Source organism: Pseudophryne corroboree, chromosome 1 (genome assembly GCF_028390025.1).
Source record: "Pseudophryne corroboree isolate aPseCor3 chromosome 1, aPseCor3.hap2, whole genome shotgun sequence".
In the NCBI taxonomy this organism is placed as follows: Eukaryota; Metazoa; Chordata; class Amphibia; order Anura; family Myobatrachidae; genus Pseudophryne; species Pseudophryne corroboree.
The window spans coordinates 342,768,434-342,787,633 of record NC_086444.1 but is presented as its reverse complement, the minus strand read 5'-3'; the positions used below and the strand labels follow the sequence as shown (position 1 = coordinate 342,787,633).

At 48.8% G+C, this 19,200-nt stretch overlaps 1 protein-coding gene across 8 annotated transcripts in view; it reads right to left on the bottom strand.

Moving 5' to 3' along the window:
• The window catches only part of LOC135069306 (E1A-binding protein p400-like), a 318,615-nt gene that overhangs the window by 143,195 nt on the left and 156,220 nt on the right, over positions 1–19,200 (bottom strand). For all 8 annotated transcript variants that reach the window (XM_063964668.1, XM_063964667.1, XM_063964670.1 and 5 more), the window contains 2 exons: positions 16,321–16,490; positions 4,980–5,154 (listed from right to left, as the gene is read on the bottom strand). In XM_063964668.1, the coding sequence (XP_063820738.1) occupies positions 4,980–5,154; positions 16,321–16,490 (345 nt within the window). The remainder of the gene's footprint in view (positions 1–4,979; positions 5,155–16,320; positions 16,491–19,200) is intronic.

Below are 19,200 nucleotides of genomic sequence, written 5' to 3'. Positions count from 1 at the left end.
CTAAGTGTGTGAGGGTGGGCACCCTGTGGAATCCAGTGTACCTCACAGAAAGAGATTTAACCATGGTAAGTCTACCATAAATCTCCTTTTCTGCAGCGGGGTACACTGGGATTCCACAGGGAATACATCGGGGATGTCCTAAAGCAGTTCCTCATGGGAGGGGACGCACCGTAGCGGGCACAAGAACCTGGCGTCCAAAGTAAGCATCCTGGGAGGCGGAAGTATCAAAGGCATAGAACCTGATGAACGTGTTCACTGAGAACCACGTAGCCGCCTTGCACAATTGTTCAGCGGACGCGCCATGGCGGGCCGCCCAAGAAGGTCCAACAGACCGAGTAGAATGGGCTTTAATAGCAGCAGGAGCTGGAAGACCAGCCTGTGCATAGGCTTGTGCAATCACCATTCTAATCCATCTGGCCAAGGTTTGCTTATTCGCAGGCCAGTCACGTTTGTGAAAAACAAAAAGTACAAAATGGGTATCTGACCTCCTGAGGGTGGCAGTCCTCTCTATGTAAATATGGAGAGCCCGTACCACATCCAAAGACCGCTCTTTGGAGGAAAAACCAGAAGAGATAAAGGCGGGAACCATAATCTCTTGGTTAAGATGAAAAGATGATACCACCTTAGGTAGATAACCAGGGCGAGTTCGAAGAACTGCCCGGTCCTGGTGAAAAATCAAAAAGGGTGGACGACAGAACAAAGTGCCTAAGTCCAACACCCTCCAAGCAGAGGCAATGGCCAGTAAAAACACGACCTTAAGCGTAAGCCATTTAAGGTCCACTGACTCAAGAGATTCAAATGGAGACTCTTGTAGGGCATTTAAGACAACATACAGATCCCATGTAGCCACAGGAGGGACATAGGGAGGCTGAATCCGTAAAACGCTCTGAGTGAAAGCATGAACGTCAGGAATAGATTAAATTTTCCTCTGAAACCACACCGACAAGGCAGATATATAAACCTTGAGGGAGGCCAGACGAAGGCCTAAATCTAGGCCTTGTTGCAGAAAAGCCAAAAGCCTAGAAGTTCTGAATAGGCATCATAATTCATAGCAGCACACCACGTGAAGTAAGAGTTCCAGACCCTGTAATAAATCCGTGCAAAAGCCGGTTTGCGGGCCTTCAACATAGATTAAATAACCCCCTCGGAGAATCCCTTGGTCCTCAGGAGTGAAGCTTCAAGAGCCACGCCCACGCCGTCAAAGCCAGCCTGGCCATGTCCGGATAGACACAAGGGCCCTGAACGAGTAGATCTGGGCGTTGAGGAAGTAGAAGAGGACGCTCTATCGATAGACCCTGCAGGTCTGAAAACCAATGCCGTCTTGGCCACGCTGGAGCAACTAGAAGTAGTATTCCTCTTTCTTGCTTGAACTTCCGTAGTACCCTGGGCAGGAGTGACACTGGAGGGAACACGTATGGCAGCCGAAAGTTCCATGGAATTGCCAGTGCATCCACGAAAGCTGCTTGAGGACCCCTTGTCCTTGATCCGAAGACCGGAACCTTGTGATTATGTCGAGACTCCATCAGGTCTACATCTCGGAGTCCACTAGGAGTTAAAAGACTTCCGGATGAAGACTCCACTCTCCGGCGTGAACGTCCTGATGACTGAGGAAGTCCGCTTCCCAGTTGAGGTCTCCGGGGATGAACACTGCCGATATTGCTGGCAGATGGCGTTCCGCCCAACGGAGGATTTTTGATACTTCCAGCATTGCCATGCGGCTTTGAGTGCCGCCTTGATGAATTATGTTTGCTACCGTTGTCTGATTGTACATGAACAGGACTGTTCTGTACTAGAGGCAGGGCCAGTGTCAACGCATTGAACACCGCCCGCAATTCCAGAATGTTTATTGGGAGGAGAGACTCCTCCCTGGTCCACCGACCCTGGAGAGAGTGTTGCTCCAACATCGCACCCCAACCCCACTGACTGGCATCTGTTGTCAGGAGGACCCAGTTGGAGATCCAGAAGGGACGGCCCCTGCTCAACTGTTGGTCCTGTAACCACCAGCTCAGTGACAGACGAACCTCCGGAGTCAAGGAGATCATTTGAGACCTAATCCGATGAGGCAGGCCGTCTCACTTGGAAAGGATTAACCTCTGCAGAGGGCGGGAATGAAATTGAGCGTACTCTACAATGTCGAAAGCCGACACCATGGGGCCTAGTACTTGCTGGGTGAGAGAAGAAATATATGACCCTGTCCTGAAGTTTCAGGACTTTCTCTGGAGACAAAAACAATTGTTGGCTGTGTGTGTCCAGTAGTGCCCCCAGGTGCACCATGCTCCGAGCAGGGACCAGCGAGGACTTTTTCCAGTTGATGAGCCACCCATGGGCTTGTAGGAATTGGACCGTCAGTTCCAGATGACTGAGGAGAACCTCTAGGGAGTTCGCCAGGATAAGCAAGTCATCCAGAGATGGCAGGATCCTGATTCCCTGATGGCGGAGAAGAGCCATGATCTTGGTGAAGATCCGAGAGGCCGTGGCAAATCCAAAAGGCAGTGCCTGGAATTAATAATGTAGGTTGCCAATAGCAAACTGCAGATATTGCTGATGCGACATGGCAATAGGTATGTGCAGGTAAGCATCCTGTATGTCCAGGGATACCATATAGTCTTCGGGTTCCATAGCCAGCACTATAGAGCGCAGAGTTTCCATACAGAGTTTGGATACTCTCACAAACTTGTTCAATGATTTGAGGTTGCGTATAGGGCGGAAGGACCCATTTGGATTCGGAACTAGAAACAGGGTCGAATAGTATCCCCTGCCTCTCTGATCAGAGGTACCGGCACTACCACTCCTGCATCCAGAAGGGATTGCACAACCAAGTGTAGAGCTTACGCTTTTAAAGGATCCCCAGGGATAACTGTTGTGCAAAACTGGCGAGGGGTACGTCTCTTGAAAGAGATTGTGTACCTGTGAGAGACAACTTCCCACACCCAGGCGTCCGAAGTGGTCTTTAACCAGGCCTGGGCGAACTGCAGAAGTCGGCGTCCCACCCTGGGGTCCCTCAGGGGGAGGCCCACCACGTCATGTGGCATGCTTGTCTTGTTTGGAAGTAGGCTGACGGGCGGCCCAGGATTGTTTAGATTTAGGCTTAGTGGTTTTGGAAGTACGAGCCCGTCACGGATACGCCTGACCTTTTGCTTTCCTTGGAGGTCGAAAGGAACGAAAGGTGGTACTCTTAGCCTTCAAAGAAGAAGGATTAGTATTTGGGAGACACGCAGTCTTGGCAGTAGCCAAGTCAGTTACAATCTTGTTCAGATCCTCCCCAAATAGGATGTCTCCCTTAAAAGTGAGCACCTCCAAGGTCTTTTTAGAGTCCAGGTCCACCTTCCAGGACCTCAACCACATAATTCGACGAGACAGGATAGACGTAGTAGATGCCTTGGCCGCCATTACACCTGCATCAGAGGCAGCTTCATGAAAATAGTGGGAGGCTGTGGTAATATAAGACAGATATTGTCTGGCAGTGTCAGAAAAATCCTGAAGCAGCTCATCCTCAATTGCCTTAAGCCATGCTTCAATTCCTTTCGCAGCCCAGGAGGCTGCCATAGTGGGTTATGTACCGCACCAGTAAGAGAGTAAAGAGACTTCAGGCATCCCTCCACACGCTTATCCTTCGGTGAGGTCACAGTGGTGCCAGGCAGAGTAGATGACACCACAAGACGGGCGACATGAGAGTCCACCAGCGGTGGAGTTTCCCACTTGTTACTCAACTCCGCAGGGATAGGATAACGAGCTAGCATCTTTTTAGACAGGAAAAATTTCTTTCCTGGGGACGACCAGGATTCCTGACATATGTCAATTAAGTGGTCAGAATGTGGTAAGACTACTTTACCAACCTTCTGACGTTTGAACTTATCAGGTTTCTTAGACACAGTAGTAGGCTCAATGTCATCATCTATTTGAAGAGTTTCTTAGACACAGTAGTAGGCTCAATGTCATCATCTATTTGAAGAATTAGCTTAATAGCCTCCACTAGGTCAGGAACATCAACCTGGGTGTAGATTCCTCATCAGAAGCAACTGTATCAGTGTCTGATGGATCAGAATATTCCCTATCCTCATCGGAAGAATTATCCGAAATATTGGTGGATTGCGGGGAAGAAATGGCCCGTTTAGATGACCCCTTGGTCCCAGAGGGGCGTGGGGTAGACTTTTGTCTAACCAAGGACTGATTTAATTGTTATAATTGGGTAGACAGAGTATCCACCCAGGGCGGATTAACTACAGGGACATTATGTGGCTGCAATGGCACTGGAGGACCCACAGGGGGCGTAAGACGAGTCACAAGTGTACTCAGCATACTTGAGAACGCTGCCCAAGGTGGGTCCTGATTGGCCACAGGTGCTGCAGGTTGACTGGGTGTATGGCACCTCTCCCTCAGGTAAATCAGTGGTGCCAGTAAAGCGTCCGCGGATTTCCCGCCCTGTGTGGCAGACATTATAAGGAATGTGGCCTTAAGGCGTAACAGTTCAAATAGCCAGACAAATACAATACCTACAAAAAAACCCTATGTTATGTACCAGTAAACACAGGACACAAAACAGAGGATCTAAGCGGTATGAGGTGACTGAAACACACAGTAAAAATACCAAATACCAAATTGTATATTCTGTGTAACCTGTCGGATTTGGCCCCATTTCCAACAGAAGCACAAGGATAGGGCGGCTATTCCACCGATCCACGTGTTTTCTGACAAGTCGGGAATCCCCGACTTGACGGAAAAAATCAGCCCCTATTGAATAGGTCAGAACCCCAAGACGGCAGCTTCCGACAGTTATTGAATACAGCTCAATGTGTATGTTATACAATATTCAGTTATTATGATTAAACACACTATAAACCCATATAGTTACTATTCTATTCTGCACATTATATTTCATCTAGGTATATGAAGACAATCATGGATAATGCTTAATGAGATCATATTGTGTTGTATGACAACCAGCACCAGCAGTAGGAGTAGTAGTAAACATTACTAACCCTGTGCAACATTATAAAAAGCTTGTGGCAATTTTCTTGGCTCTCTTCCCCGCTGGTTTTCAGAGGGAAGTCCAGATAAGGTTTGGATATTCCTGGGATTAAAAAATGTACCATGGTCCAATGATCTCTCCATGTGTTTTGTAGTGGAGTGTCTCTAAGAAGCAGTCGGTTTTGGCTGTGAAAAAGGCATGTAGTTAATATACAGGAAGATGGAGATAAATCAGACAATTATGGCAAAATTTGTATAGCAATTTTCAAGTTTAAAAAAAATAAGATTTTACTCACCTGTAAATCTATTTCTCGTAGTCCGTAGTGGATGCTGGGTACTCCGTAAGGACCATGGGGATTAGCGGCTCCGCAGGAGACTGGGCACAACTAAAGAAAGCTTTAGGACTACCTGGTGTGCACTGGCTCCTCCCTCTATGCCCCTCCTCCAGACCTCAGTTAGGATACTGTGCCCGGAAGAGCTGACACAATAAGGAAGGATTTTGAATCCCGGGTAAGACTCATACCAGCCACACCAATCACACCGTATAACTCGTGATACTATACCCAGTTAACAGTATGATAACAACTGAGCCTTTCAACAGATGGCTCAACAATAACCCTTTAGTTAGGCAATAACTATATACAAGTATTGCAGACAATCCGCACTTGGGATGGGCGCCCAGCATCCACTACGGACTACGAGAAATAGATTTACCGGTGAGTAAAATCTTATTTTCTCTAACGTCCTAAGTGGATGCTGGGGACTCCGTAAGGACCATGGGGATTATACCAAAGCTCCCAAACGGGCGGGAGAGTGCGGATGACTCTGCAGCACCGAATGAGCAAACTCTAGGTCCTCCTCAGCCATGGTATCAAACTTGTAGACTCTTGCAAGAGTGTTTGAAACCGACCAAGTAACAGCTCGGCAAATTTGTAAAGCCGAGACCCCTCGGGCAGCCGCCCAAGAAGAGCCCACTTTCCTCGTGGAATGGGCTTTCACAGATTTAGGGTGCGGCAGTCCAGCCGCAGAATGTGCAAGTTGAATCGTGCTACAGATCCAGCGAGCAATAGTCTGCTTTGAAGCAGGAGCACCCAGCTTGTTGGGTGCATACAGGATAAATAGCGAGTCAGTTTTCCTGACTCCAGCCGTCCTGGAAACATATACTTTTCAGGGCCCTGACTACGTCCAGAAACTTGGAATCCTCCAAGTCCCAAGGCACCACAATAGGTTGGTTCACATGAAAAACTGCTACCACCTTAGGAAGGAATTGGGAACGAGTCCTCAATTCCGCCTTATCCATATAAAATACAGATAAGGGCTTTTGCATGACAAAGCCGCCAATTCTGATACACGCCTGGCCGACGCCAAGGCCCACACCATGACCACTTTCCACGTGAGGTATTGTAGCTCCACGGATTTAAGTGGCTCAACTCAATGCGACTTCAGGAAATCCAACACCACGTTGAGATCCCACGGTGCCACTGGAGGCACAAACGGGGGCTGACTATGCAGCACTCCCTTAACAAAAGTCTGAACTTCAGGCAGTGAAGTCAGTTCTATTTTGGAAGAAAATCGATAGAGCCGAAATCTGGACCTTAATGGAACCCAATTTTAGGCCCATAGTCACCCCTGACTGTAGGAAGTGCAGAAATCGACCTAGCTGAAATTCCTCCATTGGGGCCTTCCTGGCCTCACAGCACGCAACATATTTCCGCCATATGCGGTGACAATGGTTTGCGTTCACTTCTTTCCTAGCTTTAAATAGCGTAGGGATAACTTCCTCCAGAATGCCCTTTTCCTTCAGGATCCGGCGTTCAACCGCCATGCCGTCAAACGCAGCCGCGGTACAGACAGGCCCCCTGCTGCAGCAGGTCCTGTCTGAGCGGCAGAGGCCATGGGTCCTCTGAGATCATTTCTTGGAGTTCTGGGTACCAAGCTCTTCTTGGCCACCCGGAACAATGAGTATAGTTCTTACTCCTCTCCTTCATATTATTCTCATTACCCTGGGTATGAGAGGCAGAGAAGGGAACACATACACCGACTGGTACACCCACGGTGTTACCAGAGCGTCCACAGCTATCGCCTGAGGGTCCCTTGACCTGGCGCAATATCTTTGTAGCTTTTTGTTGAGGCGGAACGCCATCCTGTCCACCTGTGGCCTTTCCCAACGGTGTACAATCATTTGGAAGACTTCTGGATGAAGTCCCCACTCTCCCGGGTGGAGGTCGTGTCTGCTGAGAAAGTCTGCTTCTCAGTTGTCCACTCCGGGAATGAACACTGCTGACAGTGCTAACACATGATTTTCCGCCTATCGGAGAATCCTTGTGGCTTCTGCCATCGCCATCCTGCTTCTTGTGCCGCCCTGTCGGTTTACATGAGCGACCGCCGTGATGTTGTCTGACTGGATCAGCACCGGCCGGTGTTGAAGCAGGGGTCTAGCCTGACTTAGGGCATTGTAAATGGCCCATAGTTCCAGAACATTTATGTGTAGGGAAGTCTCCTGACTTTTCCATATGCCTTGGAAGTTTCTTCCCTGTGTGACTGCCCCCCAGCCTTGAAGGCTGGCATCCGTGGTCACCAGGACCCAGTCCTGTATGCCGAATCTGCGGCCCCCTAGAAAATTAGCACTATGCAGTCACCACCACAGCGACACCCTGGCCCTTGGAGACAGGGTTATCCGCCGATGCATCTGAGGATGCGACCCGGACCACTTGTCCAACAGATCCCACTGGAAGATCCTTGCATGGGACCTGGCGAATGGAAATTCTTCGTAAGAAGCTACCATCTTTCCCAAGGCTCGCGTGCATTGATGCACCGACCCCTGTATTTGTATTAGGAGGTCTCCGTCTAGAGACGCCAACTCCTTGGACTTCTCCTCCGGGAGAAAACCTTTTTATCCTGTTCTGTGTCCAGAACCATACCCAGGAACAGTAGATGCGTCGTAGGAACCAGCTGCGACTTTGGAATATTCAGAATCCAACCGTGCTGTTGTAGCACTTCCCGAGATAGTGCTATTCCGACGAACAACTGCTCCCTGGACCTCGCCTTTATAAGGAGATCGTCCAAGTACGGGATAAGTACTTCGGCCATTACCTTGGTAAATACCCTCGGTGCCGAAGACAGACCAACGGCAACGTCTGGAATTGGTAATGACAATCCTGTACCACAATTTTGAGGTACACCTGGTGAAGAGGGTAAATAGGGACATGCAGGTAAGCATCCTTGATGTCCAGTGGTACCCTGAAATTTTCCAGGCTTGCAATAATCGCCCTGAGCGATTCCATTTTGAACTTGAGCCTTCGTATATAAGTGTTCAAGGGTTTCAATTTTAGAATGGGTCTCACCGAACCGTCTGGTTTCGGTACCACAACATTTTGGAATAGTAACCCCGGCCTTGTTGAAGGAGGGGTACCTTGATTTCACCTGCTGGAAGTACAGCTTGTGAATTGCCGCCAGTACTACCTTTCTCCGAGGGCAGCAGGCAAGGCTGATGTGAGGCAACGGCGAAGGGGAGTCGCCTCGAACTCCAGCCTGTATCCCTGTGATACTACTTGCAGAACCTAGGGATCCACCTGTGGGCAAGCCCACTGGTCCCTGCAGTTCCCGAGACGCGCCCCCACCGCACCTGTCTCCACCTGTGGAGCCCCAGCGTCATGCGGTGGACTCAGAGGAAGCGAGGGAAGATATTTGATCCTGGGAACTGGCTGACTGGTGCAGCTTTTTCCTTCTTCCCTTGTCTCTGTGCAGAAAGGAAGCGCCTTTGACCCGCTTGCTTTTCTGAAGCCGAAAGGACTGTACCTGAAAATACGGTGCTTTCTTAGGCTTTTGTGAGGAAACCTGAGGTAAAAATTTTTCTTCCCAGCTGTTGCTGTGGATACGAGGTCCCAGAGACCATCCCCAAACAATTCCTCACCCTTATAAGGCAGAATCTCCATGTGCCTTTTAAAGGCAGCCTCACCTGTCCACTGCCGGGTTTCTAATACCCTCCTGGCAGAATGGACATTGCATTAATTCTGGATGCCAGCCGGCAAATATCCCTCTGTGCATCCTTTATATATAAGACAACGTCTTAAATATGCTCAATGTTAGCAAAATATTATCCCTGTCTTAGCGTATTAATATTATCTGACAGGGTATCAGACCACGCTGCAGCAGCACTATTTATGCTGAGGCAATTGCAGGTTTCAGTATATAACCTGAGTGTGTAAATACAGACTTCAGGATCGCCTCCTGCTTTTTATCAGCAGGTTCCTTCAAGGTGGCCGTATCCTAAGACGGCAGTGCCACCTTTTGACAAACGTGTGAGCGCCTTATCCACCCTAAGGGATATCTCCCAACGTGACCTATCCTCTGGCGGGAAAGGGTACGCCATCAGTAACTTTTTAGAAATTACCAGTTTCTTATCGGGGGAAACCACGCTTCTTTACACACTTCATTCATTCATCTGATGGGGGAACAAAACACTGGCTGCTTTTTCTCCCCAAAAATAAAACCCCTTTTATGTGGTACTTGGGTTCATGTCAGAAAATGCGTAACACATTTTTCATTGCCGAGATCATGTAACGGATGTTCCTAGTGGATTGTGTATATGTCTCAACCTCGTCGACACTGGAGTCAGACTCCGTGTCGACATCTGTGTCTGCCATCTGAGGTAACGGGCGTTTTTTTGAGCCCCTGATGGCCTTTGAGACGCCTGGGCAGGCGCGGGCTGAGAAGCCGGCTGTCCCACAGCTGTTACGTCATCCAGCCTTTTATGTAAGGAGTTGACACTGTCGGTTAATACCTTCCACCTATCCATTCACTCTGGTGTCAGCCCCACAGGGGGCGACATCCCATTTATCGGCCTCTGCTCCGCCTCCACGTAACCTTCCTCATCCAACATGTCGACACAGCTGTACCGACACACCGCACACACACAGGGAATGCTCTGACTGAGGACAGGACCCCACAAAGTCCTTTGGGGAGACCGAGAGAGAGTATGCCAGCACACACCAGAGCGCTATATAACGCAGGGATTAACACTATAACTGAGTGATTTTTCCCCAAATAGCTGCTTGTATACATATATTGCGCCTAAATTTAGTGCCCCCCCTCTCTTTTTAACCCTTTGAGCCTGAAAACTACAGGGGAGAGCCTGGGGAGCTGTCTTCCAGCTGCACTGTGAAGAGAAAATGGCGCCAGTGTGCTGAGGGAGAAGCCCCGCCCCTTTTTCGGCTGACTTTCTCCCGCTTTTTCTGGAATACTGGCAGGGGTAATTTTACATCTATATAGCCTGTAGGACTATATACGATGTAGATTTGCCAGCCAAGGTGTCATATATTGCCCTCAGGGCGCCCCCCCCAGCGCCCTGCACCCATCAGTGACCGGAGTGTGAGGTGTACATGAGGAGCAATGGCGCACAGCTGCAGTGCTGTGCGCTACCTTGGTGAAGACCGAAGTCTTCTGCCGACGATTTTCCGGACTCTTCATGCTTCTGGCTCTGTAAGGGGGACGGCGGCGCGGCTCCGGGAACGAACACCAAGGTCGGGTCCTGCGGTCGATCCCTCTGGAGCTAATGGTGTCCAGTAGCCTAAGAAGCCCAAACTACCACCTGTTAGATAGGTTCGCTTCTTCTCCCCTTAGTCCCTCGCTGCAGTGAGTCTGTTGCCAGCAGATCTCACTGTAAAATAAAAAACCTAAATATACTTTCTTTCTAGGAGCTCAGGAGAGCCCCTAGTGTGCATCCAGCTCAGCCGGGCACAAGAATCTAACTGAGGTCTGGAGGAGGGTCTTAGTGGGAGGAGCCAGTGCACACCAGGTAGACCTAAAGCTTTCTTTAGTTGTGCCCAGTCTCCTGCGGAGCCGCTAATCCCTATGGTCCTTACGGAGTCCACAGCATCCACTTAGGACGTTAGACAAATAGGAGTTTGATACCAACCGGCAATTCCTTTTCTCCTAGTCCATAGGGGATACTGGGATGGGGTCCATTGGAGCCATGGCACTTTAGAAGGCTGGCACACTTTCAGTGTGCTGGCTCCTCCCCTCTATGCCCCTCCTGCAGACTCAGTCTAGGAAAACTGTGCCCGAGGAGATGGACATACTTTGAGAGGAGGAAAATAGAAAAGAAAGTGGTGAGATACGAACCAGCACACAACATAACAAGTGGATAGCAACGCAATGCACAAACAGGAAAACTAGAAACAGCAACAGCGGACGCAAACAGTAACACACAAAAACAACCATAACAGGAAGTTGAGGCACTGAGGCGGGCACCCAGTATCCCATATGGACGAGGAGAAAAGGAATTACCGGTAGGTATCAAATTCCTATTTTCTCTAACGTCCTAGGAGATACTGGGATGGTAAGAGGTACCATTCGGGATGTCCCAAAGTTCCCAGAACGGGTGGGAGAGTGCTGAGACCCCTGCAAAACCAAGCGACCAAACTGAAAGTCTCCAGTAGCCAAGGTATCGAACCTTTAAAAGTTTACAAAAGTGTTCGAACCAGACCAAGCAGCAGCTCGGCATAATTGTAAAGCCGAGACACCACGGGCAGCCGCCCAGGAAGAACCCACCAACCGAGTGGAGTGGGCTAGAACAGAGCTCGGCAGCGGCAAGGCTGCCGAAGAGTAGGCCTGTTGGATGGTTATCCGAATCCAATGAGCAATAGACTGCTTTGGAGCAGAACAGACAATCTTCGTAGCATCATAGAGAACAAACAGGGAGTTCGACTTTCGGTGACGAGCAGTTCTCTTGACACCTTCAGAGCCAGAACAACGTCCATGGATCTTGAGAGACCTGACACCTCAGACAGCACAGGAACCACTATCGGCTGGTTAATGTGAAAAGCCGACACAACTTTAGGCAGAAACTGCGGGCGAGTCCTGAGCTCTGCTCTATCCTCGTGGAATACCAGATAAGGGCTCTTACAGGATAAGGCCCCTAATTCCGAGACACGCCTGGCCAAGGCCAAGGCCAACAACATGTTAGTCTTCCACGTCAAATACTTCATATCCACCCTGTGCAAAGGTTCAAACCAATCCGATTGCAGAAAGGTCAGAACCAAATTGAGATCACACAGTGCCGTGGGAGGCACAAAAGTAGGCTGAATACGAATGACACCTTTAAGGAATGTCTGGACTTCTGGGATCACAGCCAATTGTTTCTGGAAGAAAATAGACAGAGCCGAGATCTGTACCTTAATGGAGCCTAAACGAAGGCCCAAATCCACACCTGCTTGAAGGAAGAGCAAAAACCTGGCCAGATGAAAATCTGCAGCGGAGTACTTCTTCCAAATGCGGTGGTAATGTTTGGACGTGACCACCTTCCTAGCCTGGACCATAGTGGAGATAACCTTGGCATGAAGGCCTTTACTGGCTAAAATCTCCCTTTCAACCGCCATGCCGTCAAACGTAACTGCGGTAGTCCTGATACACGAACAGACCTTGCAGAATAAAGTCCTTTTGAAGCGGCAGAAGTCAGGCCTCTTCAAGGGACATGGCCAGGAGATCCGCATACCAGGTTCGGCGAAGCCAATCCTGGGCAATAAGATTTGCCTGAACGCTTTCCCTTTTTTAGCTTTCCCTGGGAATGAGCGGGATTGGAGGAAACAGGTAGATGAGCTGGTAAGTCCACGGCGCCGTCAGAGCGTCCACTGCTGCAGCCTGTGGATCCCTTGTCCTTGAGCAGTAGCGACATAGCTACTTGTTGAGTCGAGAAGCCATCATGTCGATCAGCGGGCAGCCCCACCGTTGAACCAACAGCTGGAACACTTGCGGGTGAAGGCCCCATTCTCCTGGGTGCAGATCGGGTCTGCTGAGGAAGTCTGCTTCCCAGTTGTCCACTCCTGGAATGAAGATGGCCGTTGTGTTCCACCCAGAGGAGAATCCTTGGTACCCCTTGCATTGCGGTCCTGCTTTTTGTTCCTCCTTGTTTGTTTAAGTACGCCACCACCATGGCGTTGTCTGACTGGACCTGTATGGCCCGATGTTGAAGGAGAGAAGCAGCTTGCAGAAGGGCATTGTAAATCGCCCTGAGTTCCAGGATGTTTATAGGGAGAGAAGCCTCTTGAGGCGACCACCGACCCTGAAACTGAGCCCCTTGGTTGACAGCACCCCAATCTCGGAGGCTCGCATACGTACTCAGTAGCACCCAATTCGGAGTCCCAAAGAGTCGACCGTCCACTAGGTGAGGGATTTGTAGCCACCACAACAGAGAAATCCTTGCTCTTGGGGACAGAGATATCCTTTTGTGCATGTGCACCTGACCATTTGTCCAACAGATCCAGCTGGAAAAGATGGGCATGAAATCTGCCATAATGGATTGCCTCGTATGAGGCAACCGTCTTGCTCAACAGTTTGATGCAAAGATGTACCAAAAACTTCTGAGGTTTCAGAACGGAGTACACCATCGCCTGAATTGTGAGAGCCCTGTTCAGAGGAAGGAACGCCTTCTGAGCCACCATGTCCAGGATCATCCCCAAGAACTGTAGCATCTGACCAGGCACCAGCTGCGATTTTGCAGATTGGAGAGAGGTTCCAGGATAGGCACGCCTGGCTGGAGGTGTTGCCGACAGCAGACAAGTGGATTTACCGACAGTTGACTGAGAATACACTTGTTTAGTTCCTCACCAAACAAAGCCTGCCCTGTGAAAGGAAGGTTCTCAATGCCTTTCTTGGAATCAGCGTCCACCATCCATTGTCGCAGCCACAGAGCCCTGCGCACTGACACAGCCATAGCAGTAGAGCGGGAGTTGAGAACGCCAATCTCCTTAATTGCTTCACTCATGAAGTTAGCTGAATCCTGAATGTGTGCAGGAGTGTAAGAAGTTCATCCTGCGGCATGGTATCAAAACCCTCAATTATGTTACCAGACCACTTAACAATGGCCCTGGAGATTCAACCACAAGCAATGGTTGGTCTCTGTGCGACACCCACTGCAGAGTAAATGGATTTGAGTGTAGTCTCGATCCTACGATCCGCAGGATCCTTTAAGGTGACAGGCCTAGGTATAGGCAGCAACAGCTTACGTGAAAGCCTGGATACTGAGGTATCCACGGGTGGGGGATTTTCCCACACTTTCCTATCCTCAATGGGGAAAGGGAAGGAGTTTAACAACCTTAGGGATTTGAAACTTCTTATCCGGATTAACCCACACTTCTTTAAAAAGTGTGTTTAATTAATTTGATACAGGAAATGTGGCAGCAGACTTTCGTTTTATATTAAAAAACAACTCCTATTCAGGTTCTGCCTCCTTATCAGGGATATTCAGGACCTCCCTAATAGAATATATAAGGGCTTCTACACCCTGAGACAGATTACTGTTCCCCGAATCCACCTACACTGCTCCCTCCTCCAACTTCGGAATGTCATTATCAGAGTCAGATTGGAGCACATGTGTAAGTGCACGCTTCTGAGAGACCAGCAGAGGGGGCTGAGAGGCAGGTCTGAGATCAGAAGCCTGAGACATAAAATCATACATAGATTTTTTAAACACTAGCCTTTCCTGCCTGGCTGTAGCCAGCTCAGATGAGATGTTAGTCTTTATGTCTGATAGAATCCAGACACTAGTGAAGGGAGGCTGCACTGTGTACACAAAAGTGACCCACCTGGACTGGAAGTAAACTTTGTATTACAAGACTGACATGCAATCTTCTTGGCAGAAATGCTCAAAGAGCAGAATACACACACAGGAGCAGAATTATAACACAGAAACCCAGTGTAAGCCTGAAAGGAGTGAAACAGAGAGGAAAGGAACCAGCCACCGCTGCTTCTATTCAGCTAAAGCAATGCTTTGCTGGGCAGAAAACTAGAGCCTTAATAAGGTAACTAGTTTGATGTATGTCTAAATACACAATATAGTGCTCCCCCCCTTCTATAAAACCCCCTGGTACCAGTTACAAGGTGTTTTGAAGGTCCTTTGGAGGAGCAGCGCTTTCCTGCATGCAGCCTGGAGTCTGATGCAGCAGGAAATGGCGCTTTAGAGCTGCTGGTCCCGCTCAGTGGGAAGCCCCGCCCCCTTAATGGCCAGTGTGGGCTCCTGCAGCGTGCACCACAGCCTACAACACCGAGTGCACACTGCGCCCTAATGCCGCCATTGTAACCGGGGACCCGCTAACCAGAACCCCGATCTCTGTACTCACCACTCTAGCGTCTTCAGCTTTGTTAGGGGTGGCGGCATGCTGTTGCAGTGCTCGCACACCCAGGGGTTAATGCGCAACAACACCTCAGGAGCTTACTGTGTCAGCGGGGATCCGGACCATTAACCCTATAAGAGGTTGGTTCGGTCCCACAACGCAGGCAGACTGGTGCCAGCCAGGGCTGCCTGAAAATAATAAACTAAAATAAAGTTTTGAAGAAAACACTCTGGAGCTCCAGAGAATGCACCCGGCTCCTTGGGCACATTTTGTAAACTGAGTCTGCAGGAGGGGCATGGAGGGGAGGAGCCAGCACACTGAAGACATTTTTAAAGTGCCATGGCTCCAATGGACCCCATCTATACTCCATGGTAACTCTTACCATCCAGTATCCCCTAGGACGTTAGAGAAAGGTGTATGATCTATAAACTTTAGCTACTAGCTCGTGAGGACATGGTATCATCTTATAACTAATAATAACTAATTAAATGACAGATGTAGCTATTGCCTCTCTGAGCAGCAACACTGACAGAAACAATAATGAAATACACATCTCAAATTAAAACAACATATTTACTTTTCAAATAAAATACAGCAGCCCATTACAGTTCTTTTGCTTTTAGCTACAGTAAAACTTAAATAATACATTTGCTGTTCTCCTTCTTAGAAAAACACACATACTGTACAGATTATGGGCCTGATTCAGGTAGGATTGCAAATTCTGCTAAGTAGCAGAATTTGCAATCCTTGTGAACGCATGCAATCCTTGTGAATGCCCATCGCAGGGCAATGCCGTCCCCCCTTGATCAAGCAGAAATTGCAATCACATCGCAATTTCTGCATGATAACAGAAATTAGACTTGCCTCCCATCCGCAGGAGGCCCGACGCCATCTTTCTGATCACGATCACGCCCCCCATTTTGATGACGCCGTCTCTGTTTCCCCGCCTCCGCAATGCTCCCTCTCCGCCTAGGAAACTGTGCGCTGCCCCCCTCCCCCCGCGAATGTCTCTGTCTGATTGACAGGAAGAGGAGTTCGCATTTCCTGCGGGAATCTACAGAAAATATGGGCGCATTTGTAGGATGGGCACTGAGCATGCGCCTGCATCCTTTTTGACATTTTTGGGGTTGGATCGCTTATTGCAATCCAACCTGAATCAGCCCCTAAATATATAACGATTATCACTGATGTTCAAAGATTGTAATATAGGTTTCATCCAAGAACACATTTATCACAGCACCTAGGCAGATTGAAGATGGCTTCCCAGTGCTTCTCAGTCATGTTTCGGAGCTGATGGACTTCATCTAGGACAAGGTATTTCCATCTCATTTTCATGAAGGCTTGCAGTCCCTTGAATAGCTGCTTGTAGGAGGTGATGCAGACATGGAAGTTGTTGGGTTCCTCCCATCTCTATAATGTATGCAACATAGCAACGATAAAGTCAGTAGAATAGATCACACAAATACACAATCCTACTGCACAAAACCACTTATAAATATGAATTTATATGTTGTGCACCTTTCTATCAATAGCAAAAACATACCTCTAATATCAGATACAAATAGAAACCCTTTGTCTATATCTTTTAAACCAAACCAATAAAAAACAGCACAATATATCCTGCCCATGCCAAGTCTCCATAGGGCCAGTTGCACATAGTACTCACTGAGGGAGATGTATGAAAAACGTCCTAACGGACGTTATGTGCCTGGGGCCGTATCAACACATTATCGTGGTGTTACGGCCGGACCCTGCGCCAAAATGTATTACATGTGTGGCAGCCGATGTGGGAGGGCATTATCTTACCTGTCCCGCGATAGCGCACCTTCCACATCGTCTCGGATGGTATCGCTGCCGCTGGCTTTCTGCGCATGCGCCCATGTTCGTTCTTCCTGATTGCGCTGCTGGCAGCTCCCGGTGCTTGTGCAATTAATCCAAGTCCTCCTGGTATCTGAGGCCAGCTTGCCAGCGCGCATGCCCCGTCTCCCCACCTCCCAGCGACCTGTGCAAGGTGACCCGGCGCATGCGCAGAGAAGCCCTACGGAGGGCTGCCAATAAAGTTTAATTTAAAAAAAAACCACATGAAAGCAGCAACAGTGCTGCAGCGCCAGCCCTGACCTGGCGAAGTGGGAGAGGGGACATAACGAGCGGTGAGTGACAGTCCCGCCGTTAATACAACAGGGGGCCAGCAAATAGGTATATGCACAGCGCCCCAGACGAAACGGCCCAATGCGCATTGCGATTGCCTTAAACTCCCGCTGTGAGCCGCATCATACATAGCGGTGATTCGGTAACTGCGGGAGTTAGCGTGTGCTATGTGCAAAAAGCACATAGCGCATGTTCTTACATATGCCCCATTGTGTTGTATAAGAACTGAATTCACGTGTTTCTTTCCTCATTTACTTGGGATCTTTCCCAGATACTGTACTGTTTTTGCTATGATGTTAAGCCCACTAATATTATCAATTTAAATGTATATGTGACTAGACTGTTCCATTTATTCACAGTGTCATTAAATGTGGTTATTACTATCTGACATTTTTACTAAGGAATTTCTAGTGTTTCTATAAGAACTCTCTTATTTTGTTTATTTTTTTCTACCTATCTTGAATTACAAACATGAGAATGGAAATCCCAATTATAAAGGACACATTGGGGTAAATTTACTAAGATTCGTATTTTCCCGTTTGAGGTCAAAGTTCAATCACGAATGACATCGCAAGTGTAAATTTGCAACTTTTTGAATTTATTACGGCTAATTTACTAAGCTGTCGTATTCTGCATTTTCCGTTTTACCGATGTCGATGTCATTCGTTTTTTTTTGGCAGTGTTTTACGTGAGTGACTTGTAAAACACTGCCGACTTTAATACAATGAATCTCGGCCGGATCTGAGAGATCCGTACTGGGCTTCATTGTGCACTTTTTAAAAAAAAAATATCAGTGTTAAATTAAAAAAAAAAAATGCGTGGGGTCCCCCCTCCTAAGCAAAACCAGCCTCGGGCTCTTTGAGCCGGCCCTGGTTGCAAAAATATGGGGGGGGGGGGAATTATAGAGGTTCCCCCATATTTCAACAACCAGCACCGGGCTCTGCGCCTGGTCCTGGTTCCAAAAATACGGGTGACCGAAAGTAACCTCACCGCTGACCACAAAGTTCCCACCATTGGTTATAATGGAGCGCATAGGCGCTACATTGTAACACTGCCGTGTGCCGCCTATCATACAGTACAGGAGCACACAGCCGATCAGGAGGATGCCACAACGTGGCGTTCCCTGATTGGCTGATGGAACCCACTTAGACATAAGTCAAAGGGGGTTTCTGGCATTCGGGGAAAGGGGTCCCATGTGAAAACATGGGGCCCCTTTCAGTGCGAGGTCGGGTGTCCGTTTTTTTATTTTGACAAGTACCTGGATTACAACTGGATTAAAAGAAGAAGAGGCTTCTACACTGGAGTATGTGAGTATAATTTTTTCCACAGGTACACCATGGATTCTACATGGAGAAGAGGACCGACCCTCGTGTGAACATAAGGTAAGTATGTGTATATGGAGGTGTGTATGTGTGTATTAAAGTTATACTTTCAAGGTGTGTGTCTTATGTTTTTATTGGGGTATTTTTTTAGTAGTAGTACTACAGGTACCAGCGGGCCCGGTTTTCCTCCGCATGCTGGTACTTGTGGTTCTCCAAGTACCAGCTTGCGGGGAGGCTTGCTGGGACTTGTAGTACTGCTACTAAAAACAATATTCATTTTTTTACACAATGGCTATCAGCCTCCCATCCGCAGCCCATGGATGGGGGGGGCAGCCTCGGGCTTCACCCCTGGTCCTTGGGTGGCTGGAGGGGGGGACCCCTTGATTGAAGGGGTCCCCACTCCTCCAGGGTACCCCGGCCAGGGGTGACTAGTTGGTTATGTAATGTCAGGGCCGCCGGGAGCTATATAAAAGTGTCCCCCGGCTGTGGCATTATGTATCTGGCTAGTGGAGCCCGGTGCTGGTTTCAGAAATACGGGGGACCCCTACGCTTTTTGTCCCCCGTATTTTTGGAACCAGGACCAGGCGCAGAGCCCGGTGCTGGTTGTTGAAATATGGGGGAACCTCTATCATTTTCCCCCCCATATTTTT